The 16,207-nt window shown below is 46.2% G+C and overlaps 1 protein-coding gene across 1 annotated transcript in view; it reads right to left on the bottom strand.

Moving 5' to 3' along the window:
- Nucleotides 1-1,489: 1,489 nt before the first annotated feature.
- The window catches only part of Serbp1 (SERPINE1 mRNA binding protein 1), a 15,210-nt gene continuing 492 nt past the window's right edge, over nucleotides 1,490-16,207 (bottom strand). The window contains 8 exon segments of the mRNA XM_023718277.1: nucleotides 1,490-2,904; nucleotides 5,042-5,215; nucleotides 8,425-8,602; nucleotides 11,561-11,635; nucleotides 12,164-12,235; nucleotides 12,362-12,502; nucleotides 13,089-13,239; nucleotides 16,050-16,207. The exon segment at nucleotides 16,050-16,207 is cut by the window's right edge and continues 80 nt beyond it. Coding sequence (XP_023574045.1) covers nucleotides 2,848-2,904; nucleotides 5,042-5,215; nucleotides 8,425-8,602; nucleotides 11,561-11,635; nucleotides 12,164-12,235; nucleotides 12,362-12,502; nucleotides 13,089-13,239; nucleotides 16,050-16,207 — 1,006 coding nt within the window. The 3' untranslated portion in view covers nucleotides 1,490-2,847.

The raw sequence follows: 16,207 nt of genomic DNA on the forward strand, positions 1-16,207 counted from the left end.
GAGACGCTTTCGCAATTCAACATGCATTTAACTTCATCAGCTCCCCACAATGTTGAGCCATCTTCTCTTGCAGTTAGAAAACTAATCATTGGGATGAAAGCTCTTCCCCTCGCTCCCACTTTAAACAGAACCAAGTGAGGACATGGGACCAGCCGTCCTGGAGCGCTCCGGAGACGAACCCTGCCTCGGCAGCGCTCAGAACAGCCCTGGGCCACAAAGGGAGCGGGCCTGCGGCCTAGCTCACATCGATCAGCCCTTGCAGTCAGTCCCCTGAGCTTCAGAGCCGTTACAGCTGCCGAGACAAGGGGTCGCTCCCAAACATGTTTTGGTAACCTGATTTATGAAATACCACCTCACAGAAAATCTCCTTTTTGTGTGTGGTACTGGGGACTGAACTCGGGACCCTGCACTTCCAGGGAAGCGCTTATTGAGCTATCTCCCCAGGCCCAGAACATCACATTGTTTAAAAACTGAAGCATCATCTGAAGAGGTTAAGAACCAGGCCACACCACAGGGGCTCCTACTTGACTGCTTTTATGACTTTTAAGAAATGAACATGAAAATAAATCTTTATTTTCAGTTATTACCCAAGGAGAAAGTTAGGTTCACAGTTTTAGCTTGATACAAAGTCAGCTAGGAGGCAGATTCACACCCATCACACACAGCTCCTGGGCCAGCTCGGGCGCAGGCCGGCCGACAGCTTGGACACGATGAGCAGGACTGCTGCCTTCTGGGGACACAGCTGAGCAGGGAGTTTGCCAGGTGTCTCTAATAGCAAGTGTTTGAGTGTGTTTCACTAGCGTGCTGCCGTTTCTATTCCTGCTCTGGGCTGCATCCCTGGGGGCTGGCAGGCTGGGCTTGCTGCCACCTCACAGGGGCCCTGGGCCTGGGAATGACCACAGTGACCACGGGAGGACGCTTGCCTCTGGGCCGCAGGGATGTTCACCCCTAGAAAATGCTCAACATTAGCACCAGCGCAAAGTGTGCTCGGCAGCCAAGGACACGAAAGCCAGCGTGAGTTTACCCTCATCTGGAATGCGCTCCCCCAGCTACCAAAACCAAGGACCTAGGTGACTATGGCTGATCTGGGCCTGCCACTCCCGAAGTACACAGGACACCAAGTGGCTAAGTAGCAGGTGTGTTTTAAGATTAAAATGCTAGGGACTGGCGAGATAGCTCAGCAGTCTAAAGCGCCTCCTTAGGCAAGCTTAGGCAGGCACGGGACTGAGGTTCAATCCCCAACATTCTGCACCAGCCCCGCCCTCAGGGTGGGCTGAATCCACAAAAAAAAAAAAAAAAAAAAAAAATTAAAACGCTATTTTAAAAAACTGGACAGCACCAGAGGTAGAACACTTCCGACAATTCAATGACAGAAGTTTTAACTTTTTAAACAGAACTTCTTCCCCATGTAATCAATTGGCAGAATGAAAATAACTCCTGGTGACCCTGTTCACCGATGGTTCTGCTGTGGCCACTTTTTTTTCCCCCCACTGGGGAAAATGGACAGGAACAGCTCCCAAGACAGGGATGGAGGGGCGGGGGTGTCCTCAAACGGCTTGTCCACCAGGGATGCTTCAGTAGGTGATGCTGCTCCAGTCCCAGGTGACCCTATTCCCTAGGCCAGGAAGAAGGGACAGTAATTCTCACCCTCCACAGAACACACACCAACCAACTGAAGCCCAGTCAGTAACAAAACAGGAAACCCAGAAAGAGCACATTTCTGGCTTGTGCTTCAGGGACGGTGCTGCAGCAGTTCCGAGCTCACCAGTGAAGCTGCCTGCTTTCCAAATGCCGAACCGCAAGTCCACCTGTCTCGCCGTGCAATCCGGTGCTCCTTGGTTTCTCCAGAGCAAGGTAAAGGACTGCCAACAGCAGATACCAGGGGCCGTTCACACAAACCTCACCAAGGCCAGACACTTGCTGTACAGGAGCATCCGTGTACTGCCATTAGCCAAGGGGATACTCCACCCACTGCATGGAGGGCAGAAGCCTGCACCACAGAACGAATGCACTGCACAGGCTGGTCTGCAACAGGAAGGAGCTCAAACAACTTCTACGAGAAAGTGTCTAGTCTGGTTTTTAAGATGGGGGAGGTCACTCATTTGAAAGTTAATATAGCTGAGCCTGTCAATCAGATATAATCTGAACCTAAGGAACCATGCAGGAGAGCGAGGGTTAATAAACCAGTGTGCTTTGAGTTTGTTCAAGTACTGATATTTCTGTATATAAAGATTTAGCATATAGAACAGCTATCATGAGAAGTGAAAAAAGATCTTTCCCCAAAAATGAAAGTATTAAAACTAAGTTAAAATACATAAAGTAGTTAGTATTCCACACAGCATAAAACCTGACAAATCAAAGTTTACATGTCCCATTTGACCATGAGTGAAAATGCAAAGCAGGTTTTAAAACCAATATAACGTCCAATATTTACCATTTGTAATTGGGGGAACACCTAAATCCTTAATTAAAAAACACAAATGAAGTGAAAGCTTTTAAACTGGTACACACTGTTCACACCTATATTTCAAGTTTGGAAATGCATATATGCAAGCAGCAATACAAAAGTATTCATGAAGAATGCATAATCTCTGAAAATTATGAAAACATCCCTGCTACCAATACATTTCTAAATACAAAACTGACTACCATATTTGTTAACTTCTGTGTAGCGAGAGAAGTTCATTTTCAAAACAGATAAAATTCAGTCTTTAGGTGTGAATGGTATGAATGACAGTCTTTTTTTTTTTTTCCTTTTTAAATTTCTTAGTTGTTTGGGATCCTTAAGCATGCACAAAGCTTTGAACAGAGGGTCCGCCGAGGAACCGGGTGTCTCCAGGCATCCAGTTAGGCCAGAGCTGGGAAGGCCTCCGGGTCGTCCACATCCGGGGCAGAAGCACTCGACTAAAAAAGAAGCAAAGCAGGGTGAACCAGTGTCGGGCCCGAACACCCCGCCAGCAGGGCTTCCTCAGAAGACACCTGGAGCTGACCGCTAAGGAACACGCAGCGAAGCGTTGCTCCAGAGCCTGCTGTGACTCGGACAGCACTGCAGTTCCAACCAGTGTGGCTCTCCATTTCTGCATCCAACTTCCTCACGGTACCCTGGACGTTTTGTTTTCTAATAAACCAAACAAGTAGATTCACATGGGACTTATACTTTGTTTACTAGCCATGTACTTTTTTCCACCTCTAAGTAAGAATAGAATTGATGAGGAAGACTGAGGCAATGCAAACAGTCACGTTAGAAAAAGGTGTAGCGGGGGAGAACCCATCTGAGCCAGGTCCCCTCAGACAGAAGTTTTCTTTCCCCCAATAAATATATTCTGCTCATTAAAAAAAAAAAAGTATAGCTGCTAGTTAGGGCACTGAGTACACATAATGAGATTAAGGAATGTATGAAAAAGCCCTTTTTCGGGCCGGGGAGATAGCTCAGGAGAATAAGAGCTTCCCTGGCAAGCACAAGGGCCCGAGTTCAATCCCCGGTTCCGCAAAAAAAAAAAAAAAAAAGCCCTTTTTTATGTCAAGAAGAAACCAAAACCCCACGCTGTCACTGACGACAGTAACGCATGTAGTAACAATACTGTTGTTGCAGCCAACCACTGACAGACTGGACCAAAGTGTTCAGAATGTCTGGTCATTTACACCGCCAAAAAACTGATCCAACACTCTTGACATGTGGTAGGCTCAAGTTCAAGTTCTATCGATCCTTGGGCATCTATTACAACATTTCAGAGCAGGGCACTGTGTGCACGCCTCTAATTCCAGCACTCGGGAGGCTACAGTAGGAGAGCTACTGCTCACGGGTGCAGTGAGCTCAAGGCCAGCCGGAACTATAAAAAATACAAATAAACTCCCAACGAACCAAGTTTGAGTAGGAACTTATGTGCAAAGCACTAGAAACAAAATACAGTCCTCACAATAGTAAGAAACAAAACACAATAAAAAGACCTTACGGGGCCGGCTAGGTAGCCCAGAAGTCTTAAAGTGCCTGCGCCAGCCCCGCCCTCACAGTGGCCTGAGCTGGCCAAGAAAACAAGACCTTACCAAAAAATTCTAAAATTCTTACAGGCTGGGGAGATAGCTCAGCAGCACAAGCACGTGCCTGGCAAGCACCAACGTCCCAAGTTCTATCCCCAATACAAAAAAAAAAAAGAAAAAGAAAAAAGAAAAAGAAAAAGAAAGCACAAGAGAAGGTCTTACAATCATTAACTTATGCATTGGACACAAGGGTTCTGCTGGGCCGGAAGGCACAGAAGGCAGTGAGGAATCCCCTAAGTACAGCGAACACCCTGGCATTTCCAGGAAACCTTAGTGAGTGCCAAGATATAACTAGATCTCTCGGTCCTGAATCCTTCATCTGTGAAAATGAAGTGATCACCATAGAAACAAAAACTAGAATGTAGTATCTTTTTTAATTTTTTTCCTGGAACCAGGGATTGAACTCAGGTCCTTGCACTTGCTAGGCAATTGCTTATTCTACTGAGCCGTCTCCCTGGCCCCTTAGAATGTAGTTTCTTATGAGACAGATCAAACCTAGTGGTACTCTACTGCCAGGTCGCCCTTGTCCCTACCCCTTCATTATTCCGAGCCATCATCTCACTGGGATCAAACTCAGGGCCCTGTGCTTGCCAGGCAGACACTTACACCACTCAGCTATCGCCCCAGCCCATCATCTCACTAAACTGCCCGTGAGAACCTGAACTTGAATTCTTCTCCTGCCTCAGCCTTGCCAAGTGCAAGGATTAAGGCATGTGCCACAGTGTTCAGCTTAAAACGAAGTTCGTAAAGGCAAGGTATGTGTTTTCCTACTTCTCTGTCTTTTTGAGACAGGGTCTCCATGCAGTTCAAGTTGGCCTTGAGCTTACTTTGAGGACCAAACTAGCCATGAACTCCCAACAACCCTGCCTCAGCTTCCTGAGTGCTGGGATTATAGGTGTGTGCCACCACCACTGGCTTCGACTTCTACAGTCCCCAAGAAAACCCCAATGGGCTAGAAACAGCCTTGGAATGATTCAAAAGGTACGAAAAGCTTTTCGGGTACCTTGTCAGTCCTGCTGCCACGGTTTGGACGCCCCCCGCGCCCACGTCCACCTCGCCCTCCCCTGCCACCCCGTCCGGGGCGGCCGAGGTCTCCAAAATTGATCTCCAGCTGAGACGTGATATCATTTGCAGGCTTCCGGAAGTGATGGTCCATCACGGAGTCTTCAGCGTGAGCCTGGAACATCAACAGAGGCCATCGGGACAGACAGCAACATAGGTTTAGAAATGACCAACTGGTCTGTGCAAACAGGGATGCCCAGCACCTCACAGGCTTGGCACGGGACACCTTCGCTGTCCCCCAGTTCCTCTACTCTTGTCCATCTCTGACCTCTGAGCTACGCGCCATGCTGGCAGTCCTTGGTTAAAGGCACCAGTTAGGCCCAGAGCCGGCCAACCAACCAGGACAGTATAAAAGCCCTAAAATCTGAATCACTAAAATCAGAAGCACTTCAAACCCACGCACTGCGGAGAGGACATTCAAGCTGCAGGGTCCTTCTACATGGACTGGGGTGCCTGCCCGTGGTAACTCTGCTTACGTTAAAAAAATCAAATGTTCTTCTCCCTGCACCGGGGAGAGACCCTCTTGTGAAAAGATGAGCACTTTCTTGTAACCATGGTAACGTGTACCCTCGCCTTCCAAGGAAGCCCCAAGTTAAAGCTCTCCCTTTATGTGATGCCAAACTCAAAGGCTGCCGCAGATTCTATTATTTTACAGAAATCTGAGATATATAATTATAAATCCAGAAAAACTCTAGCAAATAAATTATTCTGTCATCTTTTTACATGCTTGTTAGGCTACATTGCAAGCATTAAGGCATTAAGTCTAAGTAAAGTTTTTTGGGCAGAGATGCGGCACGTGGAGGGTTTTGCTGCAGTCAGGGAAGTCCAGGTAATCAAGGACATCCCCTGTTTCCGGCAACTACAGAACACACAGTGCTTGCTCTGATGCAGGAAGGCTGACCTCAGCCATCCCAAGCAGTGACCTGGTCCTCCCTTCTAGAGCTAAGTTTCTTTTCTCTGGAGTACCTTCACCTGCCTCAAAGGTGTGTTCAAACGTCACATACAACACACCTGACACTGAATACCAATGAACAAGGCCAGCAAGGCCCACCTGAGAGAAGTCTGTGAAGGCACACTGACTGTGAGGCCTCACACTGATGCCTGATGAGCAAAGTGCTCTACTCAAAGTTAGAATCAATTCTGTAACGGGCAAAAATGTCTAATCATGCATTTACCATATGTAACACAGAAATCCCTCCCCCTTACCAACAAGAGATAAATCCCAAGACCATCCCCCACGGTGGACACCACAGTCCTGTGTGTGCACGATGCCTTTGCCTCCTGCCAGGCTGTGGAATGACTATTGGGCAGGTAGCATACGCTGCATGGACACACTGGCCAAAGGGAGAAAGCAGTGAGGCATGAGATGCCCCTCACAAGGCTTCCAAGTTTTGTAGACTGCTTATTTTGATAATACTGAGCTAAATGAAATTATCATTTCATGCTTTCTGATTAGTACAACAGGGCCAACCAAACAGCTCAGCAGATTAAAGTGCCTGCAAGCAGGTGCAGGAGCTGGGGGTTTGATCCCCGGGCCTGCTGTGCCAGCCCCACCCCCAGAGCATGCTGAGTCGGTGATTTGAGACTGGGCATGGTGGAGCTCTGTAATCCTAGCTCTTGGGAGGCTGTAAACAGCAAGATCACTACGAGTCTGATCTAGTAATGAGACCAGAACAACCTGCAGACCCTTCCCTAAATTACAAGAAACCCCACAAACGAAAAAAATTACTGAAACAGCAGTAATTCAAAGTGCAGAAAGTGAAACCACAGTGAAGGGGATCCTAGAATATTTATTTCCAAAAAGCTCAGCGTAAAATATTTAAAACTGGGATACAGAACCCAATTTCTATCAAATGCATGAAGTTACCTCAATTACAACTATAATGTTATGGGACAAGTGTAGCTGGAACCCAAAAAGTTACAAAATAATTGTTTTGAAGGGGTCCAGGTAAATCATTCGCATATATCCTAGTGACTTCAGTAACTCTAAAAACAGACAATCTTCCCACATGCCTTTCCTGGTTCCTCAATCAGGATTCTGTACCCACATACACGATTTGATATGTAAAATCCAAGGGGGGGGATCCTACAGAGTATTCTAACAAAAAATGTTTTTCTTTCTACATTTCACATTTAAGATAAATATCCTCCTCACTATTTTTACAGAGTAAATGTTAAAAATCATCTTCTCTAAATGCAGAAGAACATTCAGGTCTCTTTTAGCCTCAATTTTACTTTTCCAAGTTGGTCCCAGAGCCACTGCTGCTTAGGAAAATCAAGTATTTATGATCCTGCCAAGGCTACCTACAGCTTGACGGCAGAGCATGTGTGTGCATGCCCGAGGTCTGGGGTTCAGCCCCCGTCCTACCCAATGTTTTTATTATAGGACACCTTCTTCACATTTTAGTCAGCTGCCATGTTTCCAGATAAAGGAAACCCATAAGTTCACCAGCAGGTGCTCGTTAAGATCACATACAGAGCACCAGCCCCGCTGCGGCGGCCCCACCACACCCGCACGGCACTGTGCACAGCCAGCTTGAAAGGTAGGCGCTAAAAGAAGCCAGTTTTACTTTATCGTAAATGCCAACATTTCCATCTAATATACTACTCTTTCAATGATCCCCAGTAAGATTACGACTTTTAATTACCATTTTTTTAAAAAAATAGTATGTTAGGCCATCGACTGATAGCTTTTCAGGAAACAGAAATCTACCATATGGAACCTAACTATGGGTTAACCAAATAAAATTTCTCACCACAAATAGTAATGGCTTACTGCCTTTTCAGAAAATGTATTTAGTGCAGGATCTACAGGGTCTCACTACACAGATGGGACTCAGTGATCCTCCTCTTTTCAGCCAAGGGCTGGGATTACAGGCCCATCACCACAGTCTCAGTCCCGTCTCAGCACACAGTGGGGGCAGGGGCAGCACAGCACACCGGCAAACCCTGGGCCCTGCGCGGCCTAAGCAGGCACTTTAGTCCACTGAGCTATCTGGCCTGCCCGATTTATTGCCTTTTATAATTGCTTCTCTCTAACCCTACTTAAAGCTTTCTTTCCACAGTGGTGGTGGTACTGGGGGCCAAACCAGGGCCTTTGTGAAGAGCAGCAGCTGAGCCCTTTGTTGAGACAATGTCTTGCAGGCTGGACTCAAAACTCGCGATCCTTCTGCCTCAGCGTCCCAGGGTCCTGGAATTACAGGTGTGCTCCACTATGCCTAAGCTTTGTTTTTACAGAGAGTATGTCCATATCATATCCAAAGAACTGTAAGCAAGATTCAACTCATATCCAAGCATTGCCAACACCACAGATCTTTGTGTTACCTCTTCACTCTTTGATTTATGAAGAACGAATCCCTTCTTCCACTGTCCATCAGCACCTTCGTTTGGTTTCCGAATATTAAATTCTACTTTTGCCCGGTCTTTGTTTTGAATCGCCTTCCACTCATCCAAAGTCATCTCTTTTGGACCCTCTTCCTTAACCTCCTCAACTTCGTTCTCTCTGTGAAAAGATGTTTCATTTTAAGCCTGGTAAATTTGCTGCAGTAATTTACATGAAAAATTTCTAACAGCTGATGCTAAGCAAATCAACTCTGGCTGGTTGAAGACCTTTGAGGAAGACTAGCCAAGGAAGGGGTCAGCTTTCCTGTGCAGCCCAAGGCCTGTACAACACGGAAGATTCAGGAAGGCAGTGGCTTAGATCACGAAAAATATACAATTTTAACTTCTAAAGCTGATCAGGTATCACTTATCAGCCACACAAATCTGAACTGGCCTCATGAGCCCTTTATGCATCTTTGAGAACACACTAACAGCCTCTGCAGTCTTCTGAAACCCACACCTGAACTTCAACAGTTCCTCACAACATGCAGTATGCTGTATGTCATGGCAACCACCCAGGATGCCCTGGGCACCAGTGGGCCCCACTCTGCTCTTAGCCCAACGACTTTCACTTCAGGAAAAACCAAAAAGCTGAGTTTTTACAAATCCTATATTCTGGCTTTCAAAACCTGTACTGAGGGGCCGGGGAGATGGCTCAGTGGAGTTAAGTGCTTCCCTGGCAAGTGCAAGGGCCTGAGTTCAATCCCCAGTTCTGAAACAAAACACCAAAAAAAAACCCCAACCAACCTGTACTGAGGCTTCATTAATCATCGAACAGCCTGTTAAACACACTATGTATTACTTAATACTAGCCATTTTAAAATATAACTCTCAGGATTTAACTATTTTAGTTACCTGTTCTTTTAACAGAAACAACACACAGGCCCAGGAAGCCATTATTTTGGTTTAATCTCAACTTCCAATTGTCACTAAACAAGCCACTTGCTATTCTGGGAACCCTGCTTGTTTCCAAAGATAGCACAGGATTTAGTCAGTTTGGGCACTCAAATATTCCCCTCACCACCCGGCTTCTATGTTTTATCGTCTGACCAACTAGCTGAGCACTTCCCAGAGCAGCTCTATTAGGGACTTGAAGGTGTGTAATTCACTGCGCGAGCCCACAGTACAATGCAGGTTCTAAAATTGGTCCTGAGGACTTTTCAGCCGCAACACACAATGAGGCTCAAAGCTTAGCTTACCTCCGACCACATCAAGGAGCCTTGCACCTACACTCTAGGAATGATGCAGAATCAAATTGGAACAAAGCAGAAGCTCAGGAAACCAAGACATACATCCTTTTTTCTATCGCTATCACTGAGGTCCAATGCCATGCTCAGGGTCACCCTGACTATACATAGTGGCAGGACACCTCTGCTGTGATGAGGCCAATCCCATTTCATCCCTGGATCCGTAGCTAAGGATCTGCCTCCCCCCACATCAATGCCATTTTTCTGGTAAACAATTACAATCTTGGCAAGTCATCCCAAAACTGATTCTAAATAGATATCTAAAATGACTAGTTAAGAATCATGGGATACTCCATGATACTCATGGGATATATCCCACAGGGCTCATCCAATGTAATGAGTTTCACCCACTTACCACACAGAATGACTGCACATAGCTTCATGAAATTACCCAAGGACACAGTACCATTTCCTCATGAATCTACTTCCACCAGTAAGTGATCCTTCCTTGTGCCCAGCAGACAACCCAGGGCACGGTGCTCACTCTCATTAGCAGGGGGCACTCTGAAGAACGGCAACCCCGACACTGTCCTGCCTCCAAACACCGAGGCACACCAGCCAGCCAGAGGACTTCACACAACCTACACTAGAGAAAAGGCCGCCTCTGCAATGACAGTGCTGAAGATGCGGGCGACTCCAGTGCAAGGGACTAAAACTAGATTCCTATCTCTCCCTACACAAAAGCTCATCTGAGACAGTCTACCTCGAGGAAATGCCTCAGGGAACTGGTCTAGGAAAGGTTTTGATCACAACAAAAGCAAAAAACAGACAAATGGGTTATGTCAAATAAGTAACAGAATTGAGTAAAGAATTCAAAACTCAACAATACAACAAATTGTACTTAGTATCCCTGATCACTAGCAAAATAAAAATCAAAACTGTGGTGAAATATCATCACACCCTCATGTAGAGATTATCAAACATAAAAAAATAACCAATGCTGGCAAGCCCACAGAGGGCAACTTGCACAGTTAAAAAAGTGACTACTGAGTGATGCAAACAGTACCAAGTTTCCTCCAAACAAGTAGCACAAGAACCAGCAGTGTGCGTAAGCGTGCATGCACGTGTGCTAGGCCACAACACAGGATCCCAAGATCAAGGCCAGCCTGGGCAATTTTGCCAGATTGTTTTAGAATAAAAAATAAAAAAGGCTGAGGATGTAGCTCAGCAGTAGCACCTTGGTTTCAATTCCTCTGTATCGAAGAGCAAAAACAAAATACCAGGAATATACCCATTCAAACTAGGAATGAACTACACCACGAGCCAAAAAAACCTCAACCACAGGCATGTGTCCCCATGCCCAGCTTGATTTTAATCTTTAAAATACTAACCTTTGAAAAAATAAACTTCAAATCCAAGATTTCAACCTAAACTCAGGAAAAAAACACCAAGAAAACCAGCACACTGGTAGCAGTATCATCTTTGCTCCTTACTCATTTTAAAGAGCAGTGACACTGTATTTTGTTTAGAGAAAAAAGCTAGAGATGAAGCTAATTTTAAAATGGTCCCATGTCCTAGCTGTCTAGTTTTACTGCAAAACTGTCTACATTCCTCAGCTATGAACTGAAGCGTTACTAGCACTTGCTATCCCAACAACGCATTCCCTGGTCAAAGCTCTGGCTCTGGTTCCCATGGCTGTGGCTGCCCACTGCACACAAGGACTGCCCAGCCAGCAAGGGCGTAGACGCTAGCAGTCAGGTTGTTCCTGCAGTCAGAGTGGTCAGACACCCAGCCCTCCCTGGCCTTTGGGAGGATGATGTGCAGACGGCTCTGCAGCAGAGCATCCGAGTGAGCCGCTTCCACAGGGGCAGAGCCGGACGCCCCCCACTTACTTATTTTCAGTGTCTGCCACAGGGCGCTCTTCACCTTCAGGTGTTTCCTCAGTCACATTTGATTGATCCAAATCACTGCAATTATAAGACATTGGTTTCTGAATGTATTTGGGGGACTCTCTAAGGAAAGAAAGAAAAAAAGGCACAGAGGTCCATTCATATGTAGCTCAAGGGGTCATCACACAGAAACATCAACTTTCACATTCTATAAGCTTCCCTACTGGATTTGCTGCCTGCAGACCTCTAAAGAAAACAATATACTACCAACTGCAGAGAGCTCATTAGCAAGCTTTTAAAACAAACCTTAGCAAATTCTGAAGACTAGAATGCAACAGCTACAATAGAAAAGTGGAAGACACAGAGGCATCAGAATAGCCAATTCACTTCAGTGTACTATTTCAGAAAAGCTACTGCTTGTTCCCCATGAAAATTTCAGTAACATGCATGCTGACATATAGGAAAGCTAATCATCTCATATCCTGTCCCATAAAACAGTACCTCCATTCTCAACCCAGGGACAAAATTAAACATAAGAATGGATGGATCTCTAATAAGGTATAGCATAGACTAAGATTATCAATTTAAAAAAATCAGAATACCAACGTTAATTCGTCTTTGACAGTTCCCCAGTTGTGAGATCCGCTACCTCCTCGTTTGTCCTCATGCTTCAGGCCACTGTAATGTGAAAAAGAACTAACAAAACTGAGTTAACATAATACTCTAGTTCTAGAAACTCAAATTTTGCTTGTTAAATAAGCATGTTAAAATGCAGAACTTAATAACCGCCATATTAAGACTTACGATCTATCGCTTCCGCTATGCCTATCAAATTCACGCTTGCCACGAGCATCAAATCCATCTCCTCTGCTCATGCCACGGCCACGGCCACCTCGCCCTCTTCCAAGGCCACCACGTCCTCGAATAGGCCGGTCAATAATAGGTCTGCAACACAAAATCCTGAGATTATACCTCCAAGGTTTCCAGAAAAAGGAAAAAATCCATGCAAAGGCTCACAAACACATAATGTATTAGCTCATAATTCAACAGTTATGCATGCTTTAGAAAATTCAAGTCCATTTTTAAACACAGGAAACCAGAACAAGGAAAGTATTTTGGTACTCCTGAAAACACTGGTACTAGTGCACACATTTTTTCATTCTTATATGTTGTACTTGAATCCAAAGAAATTCCTATTGGCCAATCCGAGTAAAATTAACATATCTAACCCACACAATAATTCGTTCTAAGAAATTATCCCTATAGTATTGTCCTTTTAATTCAATATCTAGAGACAGCAGGGAAAAAACTGGCTACCAACTGAACTGAAATGGTTTATGACAAGGAGTCTGGGTCTGAACTGAGTCAGAAAGGGCTAAGTGAAATACGTTCAGATTTATCTCTTTAAAGCCAAGAATAATCAGCCAAACCACCCCCCCCCGCAATATTTACAGCTTTCTGTTAAGATGTAAACACACACACATGCTGACATAGCAGTAAAAAAAAAAAAAAAAAAAAAAAAAATTCGTGCCTATCAACTGAAAATTCTCCTCCTTCACCCTTTTCTTCAAGTGGTTTTTCAAATCTTCTTTCACGAGGTGGTCGCCGTTCTGGTCTCCTATCAATTATTTTCCCTTCCCCCTGAAGTTGTTGATCAGGTCTTCTTCCAACACGTCTTATTCCTAAAATGATAAACATCTCCATAAGCAAATTATGTTTGGAAATACAAAAGTTTAGGCCTAGAAAGCAAACACTGGATAGCCCATGTGTTTTTTAAAAGTTCTGTAGAGAAATTCTAAGGCAAATTTACTCTAAATGCATCTGGAGGGCCAAGTGACCCCTCCAACGCGCACCCTCAAGCACCCTCTGACCTGAACACGTCCCATCAGCTTTTCTCAACTTCCAAGATGTCAGCCTCTTAGCACAGACGAACACAGAAGCCCACACACATGCACACAGAGACTTCCAGACCCAAATTTAAAAAAAAAAAAAAAAAAAAAAAAGCTGTCTAACGTTAGGAAACCATTCACGGCTGTGAAGGATGGTCTTTTCCTAAGGTTGCTACCCGAGGGTACTTTTGTTTTCAAGGACTCTTAAAATTTACCTACAACAGAAAGGCCCTCTATGAAGCACCATAAAGTGTACCTCAGCAGCACAGCCCATGTTTAACAAGGCCCTGGATTTAACCAAACGGCAAAGAAAAAAAGGAGAAATTCATGGCACTAAGTGATAGCTGAAACATCTGACTCCTCTCTCTACATTTTTTCTGTTAATGTCTTGAAAATCAGAAAAACCAATATGAATTATTTGTGGTCTTAGAAATAAACAGACTGAGAAGGAAAACACAACTGAGATTTCAAGTAGGCTACACTTCTCTTAGCTCTGAATCTTTAAAAGTAGCTGCGAAAATAGTTTTATGACATCTTAAATTATTCCACTCTGCTTTCTAAGAAACCAGAACACCACCAGGGCACACCCACCACTCACAGCCCTATCAGGGGAGACGCATAGTAAATATAAACCTCCCTAATAAAAGTTTTAAGGTTCAGTCCCTGCAAATCCTCAGGATAGACCAGAAATGTAGACCTTAGCCAACACACTTAAATAATTTCATCAGAGGCATTGACTATTGGGTGGAGCTACATATGGAGCCAGTCTCTAATAAGGTCCAAGCCAAACACACCCAAATGAACAAGGGCTGCCTCCCCAAGCAGCATTCAAGATGAGGTCTACAGAAGATAAGCCATCACCGGGCCTGACCTGCTACAGCCTATCCACAGAACAGTCTCCACACCCTCAAAATAAGCTCATGTAATGAAAGATGGTATTTTTAAAAATGTGAACATCTTTTCATGTACTTACCTATACCTGCAAGTTAACTGTATGACATTTTAAGCTTTATCTAAAAAACACATAAACCTAGCCAGTGATATCCAGATACTCTATTTCATCAATTCTCAAGTTCTTCAGACAGACAAGCCCCAGATGAAGGTAAACATCAAATGTCTATCTAAAATCAGTCCAAAATCATTGTAATAACGAAGTAGGTGCAGCACTGTGTCAGGCAAGCCCTGTCACTTCACGTACGGAACACAGGATCGAGGCAGGGACTTTGCTACATTCCCAATCCACACAAGGCTGACAGGTGCCAAGTTCCCAAAACCCCTACACCTTGAGTCCAACATTCTCCCTACACTCACAAGCTTGTGTTTCCTGGAACCTCCGGTTAAGAGTGCTCTGAAATACGAGAAAACGTTGACAGCTAACGTCAGAGAATTAAATTTTCCCAAGAATGACTTAATTAGGACTAAGGAAGTTTGCCGTGTTTGGAACGTACACTGCGAGTGACCACGGAAGATCCTGTTTCACTGCTAAACCTCTCCATCGCAACCCTTGGTCCCTTAAAATTAGGGAACCCATCTACTTTATGCGCTCTAGATTCCCGACTTTTTCGTTTTTAACAACAACTACTGCCGACCAGAAAGACACATTTCAGCGAAGTTTAAATAGTTCCGCAGCCAGCGTTCCTGAGCAGGAATTGAACGCCTTGCTCAACTGGAATGTTTGTCACGAAGCTTAACTAGCTGAGCAGATACCAGCCCAAGCCATGCTTTCTAACACTGTCACTATGCCCTCTGCCTGCAACGCTAACATTAAGGATTGTTTTACCCACCATCTAGGTCCTAAACTTTTTATTTCAAACTCACAAGTTACGGGGAAAATATGCCTACCAAAAAACCCCAAGCCCAATAGCAGCTACCCCAAAACAACCTTCAAGCGCACGTGGCGGAGGAGCAACTTCACCTTTCCTTCACGCAGGAAGGCAGCTACTGACACGGAGCTAAGGTCCCGGCACCCGGCTCCAGATGCCGCACGCTTTTCTTACCCTCTTCTGTCTTGCTTCTCGTCCAAGAACAAATAAAGGGGCCAGAACGCAAAACTCAAGACAGCCCTGTGAAACTCAGAGCCCGGTGAAGTCCCGACGCATAAAGCGGTAAGGAGAGCTGCAAACTCCCCTAGAGCAGCGCTGCGGGGCCCCGGTGACAGCCTGCCGGCCGAGGGCACCCGCGGGCTTTCCGGCGTCACCGCCTCCGTCTCCGCACAGGTTCCCACGCCGCCCGTCTGGGGACGCCGGGCGCCTCGGCCGCCCAAGTTTGCTCCACTCCAGCAAGTTGCCGCGCGAGGGCACGCGGCCGCCGGGGCGGGGGACAAGGCCGCACGTGTGTGGCAGCCGACGGCCCCCACCCACGAGCAGCCCGGCCGGCCGCACGCTTCGCACCCAGCCCCGCGCCGCCGCGGGACAAGATGGCAGGGACGCCGAGGCAGTGCCCGCTCCGGAGCACGCGGAGAGGACCAGAGCCCGGGCGCGGCGTGGACCGCGGGCGCCCCGCTCGCTTCCCCCGGGCGCGACTTCGGGATGCCGCCCGCCCGCCCGGCCCCTCACGCGGCCACCGGGAGTCCCGCGCCCGCCGCCCCGCCCGCCCGGCTGCACCTTCTTTCTTCAGCGCCACGGGCGGCTGCGCCTCCTCTTTCTTGTCCGCCACGCCGACGTTGGGCGGCAGCGGGTTCTTACGGTCCTTCTGGGACTCCTTGCGCAGCTGTTTGCCCGCCGCGGTGGAGTTGGTCTGAGCCGCGGCCTGAGCCGCGCTC

The sequence above is a fragment of the Octodon degus genome, unplaced genomic scaffold (assembly GCF_000260255.1).
Source record: "Octodon degus isolate 3935 unplaced genomic scaffold, OctDeg1.0 scaffold00057, whole genome shotgun sequence".
Classification (NCBI taxonomy): Eukaryota; Metazoa; Chordata; class Mammalia; order Rodentia; family Octodontidae; genus Octodon; species Octodon degus.